The 18,276-nt window shown below is 49.9% G+C and overlaps 1 protein-coding gene across 4 annotated transcripts in view; it reads left to right on the top strand.

Annotated features, from left to right (window-relative positions):
- Window positions 1–295: 295 nt before the first annotated feature.
- ABTB3 (ankyrin repeat and BTB domain containing 3) overlaps window positions 296–18,276 on the top strand; it is a 180,754-nt gene continuing 162,773 nt past the window's right edge. For all 4 annotated transcript variants that reach the window (XM_063321392.1, XM_063321424.1, XM_063321413.1 and 1 more), the window contains exon 1: window positions 296–1,497. In XM_063321392.1, the coding sequence (XP_063177462.1) occupies window positions 528–1,497 (970 nt within the window). In that variant the 5' untranslated portion in view covers window positions 296–527. The remainder of the gene's footprint in view (window positions 1,498–18,276) is intronic.

The raw sequence follows: 18,276 nt of genomic DNA on the forward strand, positions 1-18,276 counted from the left end.
CCGCGGGACCGAGATGGGACCGGGGACAGGCCGGCGACAGCACCAGGCGGTCCCTCTCCCCCCTCCCGCCCCTCGCTGCGCGGTGCGGCGCGCCCCGTCCGCGCCCCGCGGAGCCGAAGGGGCGGTTCCCCGGCGCCGGGCGGTGCCGCCCCTATTGGCCGCCGTCCGCGGCGCTTTGCATATCCCCGCCCCCCAGGCGCCGCCCCATTGGCCGCCAGCCGGAGGCGCTTTGCATAGTCCCGCCCACCCCCCTCCTCGGCGCGCCGCCTGGCCGGCGCTGCGGTGCGGTGTCGGGCCGGCGGCGCGGCGCAGTGCAGGAGCCCCGGAGCCGGGAACCGGGAGCGGGGGCCGCGGCCAGCACCGTCGCCGCTTCGCCGGCGTCTGTTGCGGGGCGGCAGCCAGGCTGCGGCCGGCGGGTCTCTCGCCGCTGCTCCCCCACCTCCCCGTTCTCTTCTTTTGCCCCTCCACCCCCCCCACCACCACCTCCCCGTGCCCGGGTCCCCGCGGGTGCAGCATGAAGTGCGGCGATGGCCCGGAGAGGTAAGACGGGGGTGAGGACGCTGGAAGACCTGACGCTGGACTCCGGGTATGGTGGCGCGGCGGATTCGGTGCGTTCTTCCAACTTGTCGCTCTGCTGCTCGGATTCGCACCCCGCGTACCCCTATGGAGGAAGCTGCTGGCCGCACCTAACTGACTCCATGCACAGTCGGCACAACAGCTTCGACACCGTCAACACCGTCCTAGCGGAAGACTCCGAGGTGCTGGACTGCGCGGGGCAGCAGTGCTCCCGGCTCCTGCCCGACCTTGAGGAGGTCCCCTGGAGCCTGGAGGAGGTGGAGGCTCTGCTGCTGCCGCCGCCGCGCCGGGAGCCGCGGGCGCCGGGAGCTGCCGCCGCCGCCTCCAGCCCCGGGAGCCGGGATGCGGCGGCGCGGCTCTCGACGCTGGTGAGCCGGGCGCTGGTGCGCATCGCCCGGGAAGCGCAGCGGCTGAGCCTCCGCTTCGCCAAGTGCACCAAGCACGAAGTGCGGAGCGCCATGGAGATCGTCCTGGGCTGGACGCTGGCGGCCCGCTGCACGGCGGCCGCCCTGGGCGCCCTCTCCCTCTACAACATGAGCGGCAGCGGCGGCGACCGCTTCAGCCGCGGCAAGTCGGCGCGGTGCGGGCTGGCCTTCTCCGTGGGCAAGTTCTACCGCTGGATGGTGGACAGCCGGGTGGCCCTGCGCATCCACGAGCACGCCGCCATCTACCTCACCGCCGGCACCGAGAGCCTCTTCCGCGACATCCACGCCCGGGTGCTGGCCGGCCCCGCCGCCCCGCTCCCGCCGCCCGGCCGCCCGCCGGCCGCCGCCGCCTCCCCGGCCGAGAAGGAGAAGCAGGAGGGCGGCGAGGCGCCCCGGTTCACCCTGGAGGCGCTGGAGCAGACGGTCAACAACGACCCCGAGCTCTGGGGCTTGCTGCAGCCCTACCAGCACCTCATCTGCGGCAAGAACGCCAGCGGTGAGTGCGGCCGCGGGGCGGCACCGGGCGCCGACGACCACCTGTTGGCGCCGGTGCGGGACCCCCCCTTCCCCGGCGTCCGTCTGTTCGCTCCCCTCGGGGCGAGGGGCTGCGACACCTGCCGCCGGGGTGGCCGGGGAGGGAGGAGAGGGCAGCCGGGCGGGTTTGCCCCTTGCCGGTCCGGAGGGAGGGGAGGGAGCTGCCGAGCATCCCCGCCGGGCTCTGCCGGGGCTGCCCGCCTGCCTTCGCGGGGGTGGGGGTGCGTGTGTTTGGGGGGAGCTGGCAGAGGGGTGTCGGCGGGGGCTGGGTGACGGACGCGGTTCGGAGCTTCAGTTTTCCACAGGAAATGGCAGAAGCGCAGCCGAGCGCTCGCAAGCGAGATCAAACTTTGTTACATATGCAGTGGTTTGGCCAGAGATTGCGTGGTTGGCGCTGAAATGCAGTCTTTCTGGACAGATTTCATTCATGTTGCTGCTTGTTTACCCAGAGCTTGACACAGATGCAACACGCCGATGCATCAACTTCCTGGGGATTTTTTTTCTTCTTGCTTTTTTTTTTTAAAAAAAAAAAAACCCGTAGAGTCTGATATTTCTAATGAGTTGTCGTTCGGTAGAGCAGGATCCCGAAGTTGACGTTTCTTATTTCAGCTCCCTCTGTTTGTCAGGGAAGGGAAAATGGAACGAGCCGTGTCTCAGGGAATCCGAGTTGAAACCGGGTGGTTTTCTCCTTCCTTCTCCTAAGCGTGCACAGGCACATGCAAACACTTTTATTCAGCTTAAATACAAAATATCTGTCAAGCTGAGATGCAAATGTCGGGGGGGGGGCGGGAAGGGAACCGGGAGAACAAGGATAACTGGAAGCCTAGACCGGGTCTGCAGATAAGCCCTGTTAAGTTGTTACAGCCACAGAGGATGCGTTACAGCTAATTATCTATTGTGTTAAGACACCTTCTCTCCCATAAGAGACCCAAAGGAGGATGCCAAGCAGGACCAAAAGAAAGGGGCAAATCCTCCTCCCCGGTGTAAACAGATGTGGCTCCGTTATATTCCTCTGTTATATTACTCTGGCCGTGGATGCCCTCCCCAGAGGCTCTGCTGAGCCTCCCCTCGACATGCATCTGCTGTCGGGGCCATGGGTTGCAGGACCCTTGCGCTTTATTCCGGGGCTGTTTCAGGCAGGCATGTCTTCCCCAGGAGTGCCACCCTTGGGTTTTTTTCCTGGAGTCCTGGTACTGTGCCTGTAGGTTTCAGATGGCACTGTGTTGCGTTTCTGACACTGCAGCACTGGCTGTGCAGGCTCCTACTGAGCCTTTCATTTTGTTTTGCGGCTCTCTCTAACTCCCTCTGTATCAGCTCGCTGGATTTAAATTAACTTCATTCTGACCCTCATTTATCTCCCTTCCAGGGACCCGATTCGGTGTTTTCATCTCCGTTTTGTTATAGCTTTACCTGGCACAAAGCTCCTCGGTAGCTCAGTCCTGACTCCAGCAAATGCCATTTTTTCTAAGGCGTTCGAATCAGACCCAAGCAAGTTGTCCATTTTGTTTTACCTCTCTCCCCGTGTCGTTATGTTTTCTATGCAAATGACTGTAATGTTGTTTTGCTTTTTAGCATCTTATAATACGGAGTTTGACATCCTGTTAACATATATTTAGAGTTACAGGTGCAAACAAGAGTCAGGCCTTCTTGTAATAAAAGCCATTTTTTATTGCTGTTTATGTTTATTTAGATTTAATCCAAGGACGCGTTGCGTGCGCTTAAGTACTTTCATGGCAACTAAAACAGCCATTATAAACCATTAAACACATCAGTCTGTTTCTTCACCAGTGAGATATGTATCTGTTTATATAGTCCTCACCATTTTGATGTCTGAGTGCTCCACGGTTGCTTGCAAATGTTTCCTTCTCAGGCACTTAAAAGGTGGGGAAATCTGATGTGAGAGATTATTTGACCTCCTCGAAACTATTTGGGCAATCTGTGGTAGGAGGCGAGGACTGCTGGAAGCTACATCTCTATATAGCGGCATTACCACAAGCTCATCCTTCCTCTGTGCTCAGTACTTGAAACACCGTGATAAAGCAACTTAATGGGTAGGAGGCTTTTCCTCACATCTCTCTGTACTACTCCAGAAGAAGAGACGGGCCTTGTACTCTGGAGGTTTGATAAATCAGGATGCCATTCCCCAGCTGGGTGGCATGTGGACACACAGGCACCGAAATTGGTGGATTTGTTCCATCAGATGTGGATGAGAAGTCGTGGCTGGGTCCTTTCTGGAGATACCATGGCCAATATGATTTGAGTGAAGGAGGGGAAAGGAAAGCAGTGCAAAAAGCAAAGCTCCTAGCAATACCTTATCTGCAGGCTGTTTTTCTGGGGGGAGAGATGTTGTCTCTCTGGCAGGCAAATGTCAAACCTTTAAAAATTTTCCAGGCTAAATTCAACACCCTAAATTCCATCTGGATAGTGAAACAGGCAACCCATGAAGATCATGGGATGCAAGTAAGGAGGAACATGAGTTTGTGCGTGATGCAGTCCGAGATCGCTCTTACACAGTTTGTGAACACGAGTGTTGGGGAAGATGGTCTGAGGATCTGCTAGATACAAACAGGCCTTTCAGGGCTTCCCCATCAGCTGTGCAGAGCGTTCAGTGGTTTAGCTGAGGTTTTTTAGCCTGGTGTCATACCCTGTCACCTTGGAAGCTGCTGAATAAGATCAGTATTGCAAGATAACCTTCTCCTTCCTATAAGTGATGGTCATGCGCCTTCAGACAAAGATGTCTGAGCCGGTTCTTTCGGTGGGTGCTTCACCCTGCTGGGCCTGTCTCGAGTACGTCTGCCCCGAGCTTGGGTAGCTGCCTCGACAGGAGCCCCGCTCTCCAACAGCTCATTCCTGGTGTGGGGTTGAAGGCACGTGGGTGAAGGTGGTGGCACTCCTTCGTGCATTGCAGGCAGCAGGCCACATCTCCTTGATAAGCCTCTTGACAACCTCTGGTGTGGTATGGGAGTAGGGATGACAAAGGAGAAGCAGGCAGTGGTGTCGGGAACAAGCCGCTGGAGTATATGCCAGCAGCTGCTGGCATCTTGGCTGAGCTTATCCCAGTTACTATATCAGAAAGAATAGATCTTAAAAGCACTCTGAGGTAGTAATTCCGCACCCCCCCTTCCCCCCCCCCGGCACAACCAGAATTTTAATGTCATGGTTGAATGAAAATTAAAAACTTTACGTTTGGGATTTCATTGGCGCTCAAATGTTTCAATTACGAGCTCCCTCTGAACAGCACAGTACACATTTTACATCTTATAACAGTCGTACAGAGTGTTATTTCCCTGGAAATAGTGGGAGCAAAATATTGTGTACTCGATGAAAGGCAGTAAAAGCTAGCACCTCGGTGCTTTAAGCTGTAGTATTTTCGTTTCTTTCACAGGGGATGCTTAGATGGCATGGCGGGTCCAAGTAGCTCGAAGTCACCTACGCTGTGTTATCAAGGTCCTCTTGTACCAGGTGGAGGAATGGTAATAGATAACACTTAGATCAATACAGAATTTAGAAAAAGCATTGTTTCTGTTTCAGTCTTGGGGGATCTCCCTATCTTGCATGGCAGGACTTGTGGCGGGAAGGGAAGGGCAGAGTCCGTGAGGGAGACAGCCAGGGAGCCAGGGATCACGGTGAGGAGGTTTCTGCGGAGCGGCCGGCGTGTACAACTCAGCCTCGTCTGTTTGTGTACGGTTTACTAAAAATAGTTATTTGGAACCCAACTGCGTCCCTGTGGTTTCTTCCTATTCTTAATATTATTTAGAGAGGAAGACACAACAAGTAGGAAGAAACCCAGGATTAGGTCAGGCTTGGCTGACACGTGTCCGCTAACCTCAGTTTAACCTCAGCCTCTTCTCCTGATCCAGGCGAACTAGAGGGACTCCAAGCAAATGAGCAGTACCAATATATTAGCACAGCTTAACCAAATCAGTTAATGCTTTTAAGTTCTGATACATATGTATACATACGTGTGTGTATATAGAGACCATACCCTTCCTTTACTGGCGAGCATACTCTTGTCTGTTTGTTACTTCTCTGCTTTCTGTTGTAATTGAACCATTCAAGATGCTATTATGGCTTTAGGGGCAACGTAAAAATCAATCTAAAACTTATTTCAGCTAGGATGATAGAGGAATATTTGGGCACAAAATGGAATTTCATGCCTTTTTCCTGGGCTTTTTTAACTGCAGTTTCAAGAACATCCTTTTTTCTCCTCGTTATATTTCAATCTTATTTTTCACTAGGAAAAAAAAATAAATTGGAATCCAGTTTGAAGTTTCTTACATACACCTGTATGTTATACTTAGGGGTCTTTGCTCTTGTGTTTTCCCCATCTGCTTCTTGGTGCTTGAGTCCCATGCCCAAAGGTTGACCTCAGTAGCGGTGCAACAAATGATGCCTATTTTTGCTTGATTTTCTTACCTGACAGCCTTCCAAGCAAAATTCCATGGCCTCCCTAAACAAATTGCGCATTTGTGCCCTCTCCCTGTGGGAGGAAGAGTCGCCTGCCCGCAGGGTACGAGGTTGTGCCTGGTTGTGGCCTGTGGCTGCGGATGCTGGTGGGAACTGGGATGGCTGTGAAGAAACTGTGTTCCTTCCCTGGGGAACGCGCGTTGCTCGATGTTCCTGGTGTTGGTAGGAGCAGGACAGGCAGACGCTCGGCTTGTGTGCGCTCGTTCCAGACCTCCGTTGCCTTGAGAGGATTGCGAAGGAGCAATGGTGGGACCGGGAAGTAGAAACCCACTGGGAGGTTGTTGTTTGACTGACTGGCTGATGGGGGTTTGTTTCCCTCTGGACGTTTTTATTCACGTAATTTGTTTTGGTTATGAGTATAACATTAAAAAAAAAAATAGTTCCCAGAAATGGTTATACCAGAAGCACACAGAATAATCATAAAGATGATGTATGCCAATGTGATTATTCCCTTTATCATGTTGGAAAATACCTTAATAGCAGTTACAGCTGTGGCCGCGCTAGGGATTTTTAGGGCTGCAGCCATACTGCTTAGTTTCTGACGTAAATGAGACTTTGGACTTAAGATTGGGAAATATGCCTGTATGTACGAGGAGCACGTTAGGGGAATAACAGCATAATTTTAGCAGTATATTGTGTTCCTGGCTCTTTTTGCTGAATGCTAGCGGGCTTCACCTCGCCCTTCAGTCCTGTGAGCGGGTGACACAAGGTGCAGGTGAGCGTTAGGGACAATGTTGGACCTTTCCCTAACGCTGCTGCAAATGCGTTCTCTCTTCCGTGGCTGCTCAAAGTTACTTTGAGTGAACAAGACACCATGGTTAGTGTGTTGGCCTTTGTGCAGTGCGTATCAAACCAAGGTGTCAGTTATAAGTAGGAAATCTTCCACGTTATCCAGAATAATTACCCAGGGGTGCACCAGCTTGAGGACTTGTAAAGCCTGAGCCTTTTCTCCCTTATCCTGGACAGGGACCTGGTTGTCCTCTCTCAGGAGCTAGAGGAAAGCTTTATGGTCTTCTCCCCACCTTACCCACAATGAAGGTGTGAAAGGAGAAAGCCACGCTTAATTAGATGACACCAGAGGGGAAGAGAGCTGTTTCCTGGAGCGTGTGGGCGCTGGGAATTAAATCCTCTGCCCGGAGTAATTTCCTCTGGCCAACGTGTAGTGCAAAAAGAGTGGGGGCTCCTTTCAGACAGCTCGCCCAAGCTAGCAGCTTCTACCCAAAATAGCTCTGTTGCTGGCCCAGTAGAGGCTGTACAGAAAAAGCAAGGAGGGGATGGATGAAGGGAGTTCATCGTCACCAGGACGTGCTCTCTGGCTGCGGGGATCACGAGCAGCAGTGCTGCCACCGTTTGTGTCCCTGAGCAGGTTGGCTTTCTGCACACTCACAGGGGTCAGGACAGCAGCTTGGAGCCCGTCAGACTGCTCCCGTATCTCCTTTAACACACCAAGCATTAGCATTAACTGCTGGGCAGCGAAACCAGCATCTGCTTGGTGTTGTGGGATGATTTTCCCAATGCTTTCACCTCCCACAGCACTGGTATGATCTTCCCAGCCTGCATCAGTGCCTGCTCACCTTCCCAGTCTCCTCACAGTCTCAGGACTTTGCTGGTGCCTCTCTCAGTGTCCCAGGCCGGGCCGTCATGTCCAGCCCTGGCAGAGGTGCCGTCCTGCCAGTCCCTCTGTCCCAGTGCTCCCGCCCGTGGCTCTGTCTGCAGGGTGTTTTCCTTTGCCCTCGGTGTCGGAGAAAAAGTAGGGGCTTTTTTCTTCCTTTGCTCTTCTCCTTGTTTTCTTCCTTACCAAAAGCAACTTACTGCACCATCTCCATATAAATCTGTAATTATAATTGTTATGCACCTGGTAAGTACTTTAAAGAGTTTCAAAGATGGTGTCAAAACTACCCCAGAGCCTGTGCGGTCAGCGTAACCTGTAGTTACTTTGCCAGAGGTGTTAAATGGGGACAGCCTGAAAAAAAACCCCAGACATTTTAGAGGACTACGCCAGCTGAAGCCTCCTATGTGGCTCTCAATCTGTCCGTCCTTTCGGGGATTTCCTACAACAAAGAGTCCCTACCAGTGGGCTCAGTGTGGCCACATTTGTCTGTCAGCGCGTAAGCTTCCCATTTTCCCAGGAGGTAATACAGCAGTCCTGCTGTTGTAGGCTGCAAGGAGATATAATCTGGTGGTCAGTCGCTCCTTTTGCTTTCCATGAAGCTGTATCTCCCTCCTGTAAGAGAGCAGGCCACTGATCAGGTGCAGTGAGTCAGTGAGAAGGGAGTTGTAAGGCTTGTTTTGATAGCAGGAGTGAGGGATATTTTTCTGGGAGCAGCTGAAGAACAAGGAGCCGTCGTTGGTGTGGATCAGTTCAGCAGAACGGACGGGTTACAGGCACTTGATATCTTGCTGAGGCTGCAGAGGCTTGTCTTGGTTATTTTAATTAATTTAATTTAATACTGAACTAATGCTTTGAATCATCGCAGTCCCTCACCGGGTAGTTTGTGGGTGAGGAGAAGTTGCACAGCGTGGTTTATAGGACGTGACCATTTTCTTGGTCTCCGTTTAAGTGGTGCCTGACATCTTGATGGTATTTTCATCTCTTCCTTGATTCCTTTTTTTTTGTTGTAATTCCTCCTGGAAACTACCCAGGAGATTTTATATTATGATACTGTAAGAGGCCTGTTGGCATCCTGCGGTAAATACGTGGACCAGCTTGAGGAGGCTGAGAAGGTGCCTGGGACCCTTGGCAGTTTCCCACAGGGATTTTCTTGGCTCGTCACCAATAAGGAAATCGGCTTTGACTTGACTTAGAGTTAAACAATACCGGATTGGTAATAAGGAACAGGAAGAAAATTAGAGCACTTGTACCGACAGGCCTCAGGGCAGGTGATCGTGTCCCTGCTGAACCGAGGAGGCAGAGGCGGGTAAGGGAGGAAGGGGCATGTTCACCCCAGTTGGTTCCAGGCCATGTAAAAGCACTGTGTTAAATGGCATCCTACTTGCTTGAAAATTTTGGGCCAGATTCAGGTCCTGGTGGCTGTTACAGACCTGGTGTGAGTCTGCTTGGTGGTGGTAGGTTGTCTGGTGTCGGTGATCTGCTTGGTGGCGAATTTGGTGTTGTGACACCTGGGGACTGGGCTCTTCCTACCGCTGTGCTTAAGGCAGTTGTGGGTGTTGATACTATATATGGAACTGTTGATAGTGAATATACAGCAAAGGGCTACGAAGATGATTAGGGGACTGGAACATCTGTCTTATGAAGAAAGGCTGAGGGACTTGGGTCTTTTCAGTCTTGAAAAAAGAAGACTGAGGGGAGGGATCTTATCAATGCTTATAAATACTTAAAGGGTGGGTGTCAGGAGGATGGGGCCAGGCTCTTTTCAGTGGTGCCCAGTGACAGGGCAAGAGGTAATGGACACAAACTTGAACATAAGAAGTTCCATCTCAACATGAGGAGGAACTTCTTTCCTTTGAGGGTGGCAGAGCACTGGAACAGGCTGCCCAGAGAGGTGGTGGAGTCTCCTTCGCTATTCAAAACCCACCTGGACGCGTTCCTGTGCAACCTGCTCTAGGGGACCCTGCTCTGGCAGGGGTTTGGACTAGATGATCTCCAGAGGTCCCTTCCAACCCCTACCGTTCTGTGATTCTGTAATCTACTCTTTTCTCCAGGTGTTGTAAGGCAGCTGAAAGCGAAAGTGCAGGGAGGGATTGTGGCTGCAGGACGTGTGGGAGGTGGGATGCTCGCCAGGAGATAGGAGTGCACAGAGGCGTCGCAGCCAAGTCGGCAGGGACGGGTAATACCTTTGGGTCAGCAAGTTTGGAGCCTGCTCCCAGAGCCCTTACGTGGGTAGATCTCACTCCTGTGAACAGCACATGGACTTGACGTGCCCATAAAGGTCTCGGGACAGGCTTGTGAGTCAGCAGGCAAACAGGAACCCCCGAGAAGATTAGAGAAGAGGCCTCTTCAAGGACCGGATTTCTGTCCTCGAGTGCTGTGGAGTAGCACCTGGACCTGTGAGAGTCTGAGGCTTTAAAATTAATAAAACCACCCTGCCTTTAAATTGCACTGCCATGAAATATTGCTCCCAGGTGGGGGAAGCGAGCAGGGCCAGGGTTGCAGCAAGAGGTATGGTGAATGCATTTGCATTTTCGAGGCGGTCAAATAATTGGAGGAAACTTTGCATCCCGCAGTGTTTCGCAGTTTCTCTGGCCCCGTGGTAGTCTTGGATAAACACTGCTGGGCTGTAGTGCCTTTGCTAATATATTGTGTTTGGCTGTGAACAAGGAGCTAGAACTGGGGAAGGTCAGCTTTTCCTTGCGGAGGGCTGAGCAAGCCTTGCAAACTCCTCTCTGGGATGTTATCCGGCAGGGATTTGGAAAAACACGGGTTATGGGGCTGAGGGCCATATCCAGTCCTCAGGCTGCAGGTCCTTTGCCCCAGGTGAAGCATCTTCACTTCTCCATCACCTCAAAGAGGACGTGGCCGGCAGCAAGGCAAGCTGCCACTGGTGAGGCGGGCCAGATGCCCCAGGGAGTGATGCTGGACTCCCAGCCCTTTGGTGGGAAGTGCTGCCAACAAAAAGGAGAGAGATTTCAGAGGTCAGAGTCATTTTGGTTACCTGCTGAGATGCTTTTTGTGGAGGATTCTAAGAAGATTTTTTTTAATTTTTTTTTTTTTTTTTTTGTAGTCCAGGGGCATTTTTTTGCATGCCAGCCTATCACAGAAATGACTTTCACTGAATCATTCACTGTAAGTGTGGGTAGGTAGATTATTTTCCTCTGGGTTACAGTATAGTGAACAAAATTGGTAGGGGCTAGATGCAGGTACCTCCAATTCTGTTACTTTTCTTGATATTTGTGAAGTAAGGGTCGCAAAACTCTATACTTCAGAAAAATTATCCTTGTGGTACTGGTGTTATTTCCCTTCTCTAGCATACATTTTGTGTGGAGTGATGTATGACACAAGATATTCCACAGGTATTGCTAAATCTAATCCAGTAGTCCTCGCCTGATTTTGGTGGTGAGGGCAGCACTTCCAACACCAGGATGACCTTTCGCAGTTGGTAACAAATTAGAGAAACTCTTGAGTCAAAGCTGTAGGCCCAGATTTAGTGTTGCTAAAAATAAGCTTTTTCAGAACGAAAGATGAGTATCAGTACTTCACTGCACATATTTATTTATAATTTGAAAGGGAATTTCTTTTTTTCATTGTTCTACTGATTTATGGTGTTCAGCTTAAAGTCTGGAAAGTGAACTCCGCGCGGCGCAGTCTGTAAGCCCTCATGCTAACTGGCTAGCCTATTTCCACTGGCCCACATAAGAAAAATCCTAAAAATAGTCCAGCAGCTTATGTTTTCAAAAGTAAATTAGATTTTAAAAATAAGAGCTTCGGTTTAATTATCTGGCATGCTCTCAGTAAGGAGGAGGGTTTTCAAAATATGCAATTCCTTTAACATGGAAAAAACCCACAACCCCAAACAAGCCGCTGCTTGGTAGTTAGGACCCGCTGTTGCTTTGCTGTTGTGCTTTACCTATTAAGTAGTTCTTTGTTATACCACCATGCTCACAAAAAATTGCCTTGTGCATCAAATGGGTTTGGATGGTAAAAAGAGTTTTGCAAGCTGAGTGAATGCAGGGGCAGACACCAGCAATGTGCAGACCATTTTTAACGAAAAATTCCGTCCTGTGTGAATGCACACGATGCCTTGGCTTCCATCTTAAAGGGCATGTTTGGTGAACCACAGGTAAGACAAGCAGGAGTAATTTGAACTACTTTATGTGTTTAAATGTAGGAATGAGATAAACACCTGTCTAATGCAAAGGATGCTGAACTTATGGAGCAACGCTCTTGCAGCCGAAAGCTGGGAGCCAAGGTAGATAAAGTCGGTGACGCTGTCTGTCTGACATACATCAGCAGTTTAAACTGTGGTGGCTGAATGCTTCTAAAGCAAGATTAAATACAACAAGAGAAAAATACCCTACCCAAAGCTTATTCCCCCTTAAGCGTACAGATAGTCTAATTGATTTTCAGGAAGGATATGGGCTGTCACCTCTCTTCGGCACATAGGAACTGCGTATGCGTGGGATAATTGGCGGGTTTTATAAGGAGACCTGTGGTGAGGAGAGCCATCAAACCACCAGAGCAGATGGGGATGCTGATGTCTGCCGGCTCTGCTTCTTCTGCACTGACCAGGGATGTCACGGGGAGAGAAGGGCTTGAGACGGAGCTTGAGGTTATGGAGAGACTCGGTTATCAGATGGGTGGGAAAACACTGCCTTATCAGGGCTGGTGAGGTTCTATCGAGACACCTTTAATTACAGACTGTGTTGGCATGAGGCAGGAGCTGGTGAGTCACAAAGTGTTTTCTAAGGTTTTGGGCTGGCTGTGGATGCTCAGGCGTCGGCCGCTATTGCAGGTGACTTCTCTTCCATTCGGAGCGAGGAGGCACAGTGGTGGCAAGGCTTTCCTTTGGAAAGGACCCTGCCACCCTTACCCTCCCTTTGTCACCTTGAGATGAGATGACTCTGATTTGCCCAACCGACGGCTATGCTTTGGGATTCCCTGGGAGGTCACCTGGAACGCTGCTGCCTGCTTAATAGCTGCTTCTCATGCAAAGAGCGCAAACACACCCAAACTGCAAAACTGGCTACAAAGCCAGTTGCTGAGCAGAGTTAGACCTGTACCGTGGAAAGGAGCTGCGAGGCCCACGGGCAGCTTGTGCAATCCATGTTGCATACTCCGCACAGCGCTGCTGAGACATCCCTGGCTAGAGTAAGAAGGTGCTGTGGGCACACCGGGTTCTTTAGGGCTGGGATTCACACCTTTTGTGGACTGGTAGGGTCTGAGTTGGATGAGCCCCTGGGAAAGCATCCATTTTGGGGGTAGGGACAGCATTCAAGAGAAGAGGGGTTGAGAAAATGAGGACTTCTTAGTTTACTTCTCCCCTTGACTCTCGCTTGAGGAGCATCACGGGGATGAGTTCTGATCTTTCTCCCCTTGAAGGTTCGCAGTGCTGCTGGCGTTGCACCGATACACTGAAATAGTTGTCGTTATTTAAACAAACACACGGGTATTGGCTGTGGCAGAGGGAAAAAATGAGAACAATTCACCACCCCCATAAAACATCCTCTGAGCCTGGAGTAATTAGTTCAGTTTCAGTAGCCTCATTTCCAGAAAGAGAAAGAATAGTGCAAACAGCAGAAAAGATAATGAAAGCTGGGGGTCCCAAGGGGAATATTTCGGTACAGCGATAGTCAACCAACCAGAGTGGCGTTATTTGGTCTAGAAAGAAGGCGCCCAGGAGAAGCTGTGATTGCACCGTGCAAGAGAGTGAGTGGCAAAGCGGGAACTGATCAGCTACTTTTTTTGCAGGCAGCCAGGATGCAAGAATATTAAATGAAACTGAAAGAGAGTAAGTTTAAAATGACTTTGAAGAGCCCCCTCCTTTTCGCAGCGCACTGGGGGTTTGCGGAGCTGAATGCTGCAGGGAATGACTGGGAAGCAATTTGTTGGAGTTATGCATGTGAAGGAGGACGTTTCTAAAGATGATATTAATACTCTGTCTTACATTAATAATTGCAGAGGAAGTACTCTTTCACATTTTAGCTCGAGCTTCGCTTGGACGGCCTTCCCAGGCATTGCACAAGATGCGATGGGTGTTCCCGGCCTTCCTCTGTGCTGCAGAACCATTCGCTGCTGACTGCAGTGTTGTTCACGCGGATAAACTTTATTCGTTTCAATAGTCCTGCGAATGACTAAGAGCCGCAGGACTGAATGATCTACTGTTTTAAGCTCCTTTTGTGGTAACTTCTGTAGGTTTTCTTCTGCAATTTTGACATCGGCAAATGTTCCTTTCCTGGCTTTCCTGTGTGCTCTCTGCGTTAGGAGTGGTGACCCTCTAGATAGACCCGCGTTTTTTCCCCCCCTTAACTTCAAAGAAGTTCAGTATTTATGTAAGCGGCTCGCAAATTTACTGCATTCTGGCTTAATCTCCCTTGAATGCCTTTCTGAAAATAGTCTGTCCAGATGAGGTAAAAATATTCACTGTTGAAGCCGAGTATTTAGAAATAGATGTAATTTTGAGTTGTACCAAATAGAAACCCAAGCATTTGCATTTGATTGAGGACAGGTGTTTAACTCTTTTGCACAGCTGTTTTTTTATGTTGTTGACTGGAATTTTTGACCTACTGGAAAAAAGAGCCTTACTAAATCTGGCGTTGGTGCTACAGCGCTGTGAGCTTGGTGTTGAGTAGGAAGAAGGATGCAAAGCACCGCTTCATTACACTCGACTGTTGCATCAATAATGTAGTAACGTAATGTCTTGGAGGGAAAATAATGGGCTCTAATGGTGTAGCCAGTGCGCTTACTGATACCGCAGCACAATTAATTGTGGCTTTGTTGGAATTAAGTGCTGCAAACAACTGGATGCAGGGCATTTGAGCTTAACCTCCTCCCTGCAAGGAGGTCGGTACCTTACCCCGTCCCCTTGGGACAATCTGCAGAAAAATAAAAATGGGACTCATTAATTGAAAATGATGGGAATGGGTTTCTCCATTCATCATCTAGCAGCATGTGAGAGGCTGGTGCTCTGCTTTCTCAGGCCTGTGTTTTGTGCCTCCCTGATAACCGTGGGGACTGACTGGTGGCCAGTGCTGTGGAGGGGCTGTGGGCTCCAAGGCTTTGCCCCTAAGTCTTACACTGCGGAACTGTGAATAATGGGACTGAGGTCTTGGTGGAGGTCTGTCATCTTTCTGACAGCACTGAATTTGTCCGAGAGGCTGTCAAAGCTTGCCTGAGCGCTCTATGCTCTGGGAAGTGTTTGATCTCACTGAGGAAGGCAGCTGGCTCATGGTGGCACCTTGTGTGGTACCCAAGCATGGCATGGGGAGGAGGCCCTGGGGAGGGCTGTGCAAGCCGTGAAGCAGGATGGGCTGCCAAGGCAGTGAGTAGACTCCATGCTTTATTCAGTTTTTGAGTTATTTGTTATCGTGGCCAAACCCTAGGGGTGAAGGGATGAGGAGGGCTTCATGCTGGGGTTGGGTCGATGAAAGCTTTTTCTATCTTCGTATCATTCAGCACCCTCCTTCTCCAATGTCCAACAAAGGTTCAGCTTGCCACCACCTTTCCCCTCCATGGGGGAAAATGGTATAGTCCCTCTGAGATCTTTTGCTTCCCTAACACTTGCGGAAATGCAATTGTCAGTGGCCATCTCTTTTGCCGTAGTCCTTGGCCAGAGTTAGTTGGAACCTGCCTGTGAGGTGGAAGGTTGCTGGGGGCGGTGAAGGGGCTGGCACGCACATGCAACTATGTAAATCTCTTTTTCGTAGGAACTATGTAAGAAATGCAACTTCCCATTTTGCAAGGAGTTTGAGAAATGGTCTTCATGTGCTCATTCATATTTCTTGTAAATTCACTTAAAAGTCACACTCGTGTCATGTACGGAAGACAGAGACTTACAGGAACTGCAGCTCGGGCTCCAAACGTGGTGGCTTATAAGCACCCCCAGGGATCCTGATGTCTTTGTCAGGCAAAGCTCTCGCTGGTTTTGTATTGATGAGCTCCAAGATGTGTCCTGCTTTCTTTGCTAGGTATTGTCAAGAGAAGGGGGGACACAGAATAGAAGGGAATACATTTCTTAAAGCACTTCATAATCCACCTTTGTCCCCACTTTGAAACTGAACAGGATGTTTCTGAAGGGATTTTAAGTGACAGTTGTCTGTTAGAAGATTTATTTCCTATTATGAAATGAAAGAATTGTTCAATTTTATCTTTAATTTGTTATGGAAGAGCCAAAGTGATACATTCAATCATTTCATAACCACACACTTTCAAAACTGTGTTTATCTGATCTTTTTGCCACAGAGGATAATTGGTTTATACAAAACTAAGTATTTTCCGGTAGCGGGTTACTTGCTTTTTCACATGTATGTAGCAGTTTTGTTTTAAAAAGGCTGTGCCAGGGAGAGGTCGTACTTCAGTTCACAGAAGTGACAGTGTGCATTTAAAAAGTGGGACACTTCTTTTTATGCAGCATAGGGAAGCAGTCATAGGTATCCGTGTGATGTGAACTTGGGACTGGGACTTTACTGGGAAGATTCACCATTTAATTACCTGAGAATAAGAGCTCGCCCTTTCACGGGAGTTTGCTGGAATTTTGCTGGTGGCCCTTTCTGTTAATAAACATGTACCTCATTACCTGAAGGTGCTACAAACAGACAGACGTTTAGTGTATTGTAGATTACCTGTGGCCATGGGCCTCCAAGGGCATAGCCAGCTAATGGTGGTGGTGGAGTTTCCTCCTCGGGAACAAGGGGGAGCTTCTTGTGTGCTTGGGCCACAAGCCAGGCTTATTTTTTTTTCTTACGTTTGCTACATGAATTTGGTGTCAGCTTTCTTCCAAAGAGTACAAAATCATAATTTATTTTATTTATAGAGCTGTGTGATTTATACCCTGAGATACGTCTCGGTGGTTTCAAATTACAGAGAAGCATGGAAATACTGGCTGATTTTTCTCTTACCCAGTCCACGGGCTCCGAGCTGCAGGTCCAAGCTTAAAACTCTGCAGCTGGTAATGAAAGCAAAATTTAGTTTCATGGCCTCGAGTCTTGCTGTAAACCTTTCCTAAATTTCTGCTTGCTAATATCTGAGGAGGACATGCTGCAATGATCTTCTTAGGCTTATCATTATTGTGAGGGAAAGCGACTTCAGTTACATTTAGGTCAAATATAGTATCAGGTAGATCTAGTGGTTGAAGAGTGGAAAAGTTCAACTGAAGTCAGTATAGCTGTGTTTTTAAACAAAAAAAAAAAAGAAAAAAAAAAAAGAAAAATACCAACCCACTAAATGAGTCTGTGACCTGGTATCTTCTCAAGTTATTGAGAGTTGACCTAGAAAAGATACATACATCCTTCTGTTAATCACCGTGTTTTACTGTGGTGTCTGTTCCTGGAGCGTGCTTGTCAGAGAAATATATCTCTTATATTTGAACTTTCATATAACGTTTCCCCCCTTAGACAATTTTCAGTGCTACCAGCCTTTGTGTTTCAAGTGCCGCTGTTGATGGAGGCTGCCCTTACAACACACAGCGCTTGAACTACCTCCAAATGAACGACTGATGGGCACATTCGTGCGTAGTATGTCACAGCGTTGGCACGCCACCCATTTTCGAGGGCAGCTTAAGGGATGCTGTCCAGATATAGCCAATATGCCGTAGCCCATTGCCATCAGGTTGCCTGATGCCTTTTTGCAGTGAACGCAAGCGATTCTCCGACAGGGAGTCATTTTAGGCAGTCTTGCTGCCTCGAGGTGCTGGATAAGCTGTCAGCTACTGGATAATTTGCCTCTGTTTTACATGTGTAAATGCAGTGTTGGGAAGCACCACCTGCCTTGAGCATGCACAAACCAACCTTGTACTTGTGCATGTATTTTAGTCTGGAGATGTCGAGGTTTCCCGTCACTTCACTCTTGGTGCAGGAGAGCACCCGCGGGTAGGTACAGCTGTAGCTGGTTATGGCAATAGTCAATTTGACACCTCTTATCAGCGGCCTGACTGTGGGAGCTCTTTTCCCTGACTCTTGGGAAGCTGGAAGGGATGTAAAGCAGGGGTGGGTGCTGCCTTCACATATGGAAATGCCACGTCTCCTGGCATGCCCAGCCTGGCTCAGTGCCCTGCTCCAGCCCTGGGCACTGCCAGGTGGAAACCATGCAGAGGTTCTGGATGGTTGGGGCCTTTTTGCTCCCCTTAGTTGTGAGTCTGTCTCTGGAGCTGATGGGACTGTAAGAAGATGCTGTGGTTGGTGTCTAGCTTTATGTCTTTGTTAGCGGGACACTTGGCTTTAATGGCTTCAAGGACAGTATCTTGGAAGCCGAGTAGAAAGCAAGTGCTCTGACCTCCTTGTGGTCCTTGCATCTTCCTTGTGGAGACAGACTACCCCTTTCAGCCTGTGCATTGTGTAGACAGTCACTTCTGAAGTCTAGCTGTTTCCAAAGAGCCAGGGCCAAAGCGGAGGGTCTCTGGAAGCCTTTCTGCCTAGAGGTGACCTTCACCGCCAGCGCTGGCTCCCTCCTCGGCTCGGCAGTGCCGGGAGACTGGCGCAATCCCGCAGGAAGCTCCGTCAGGAGGTACTTGAACTCTGAATTTTTTTCTTGAGACCGCAGCAGAGCCTTTGCACAGCAGCTGATCACATTTAGAAAGTCTGCACCTTTTTATGGCAGCAGAGGGAACCAGAAGGCTTAACGAGTCCTGTTGGCTCCTCCAGAAAAGGAAGGAGGGATTTATGT

Source organism: Chroicocephalus ridibundus, chromosome 1 (genome assembly GCF_963924245.1).
Source record: "Chroicocephalus ridibundus chromosome 1, bChrRid1.1, whole genome shotgun sequence".
NCBI lineage: Eukaryota > Metazoa > Chordata > Aves > Charadriiformes > Laridae > Chroicocephalus > Chroicocephalus ridibundus.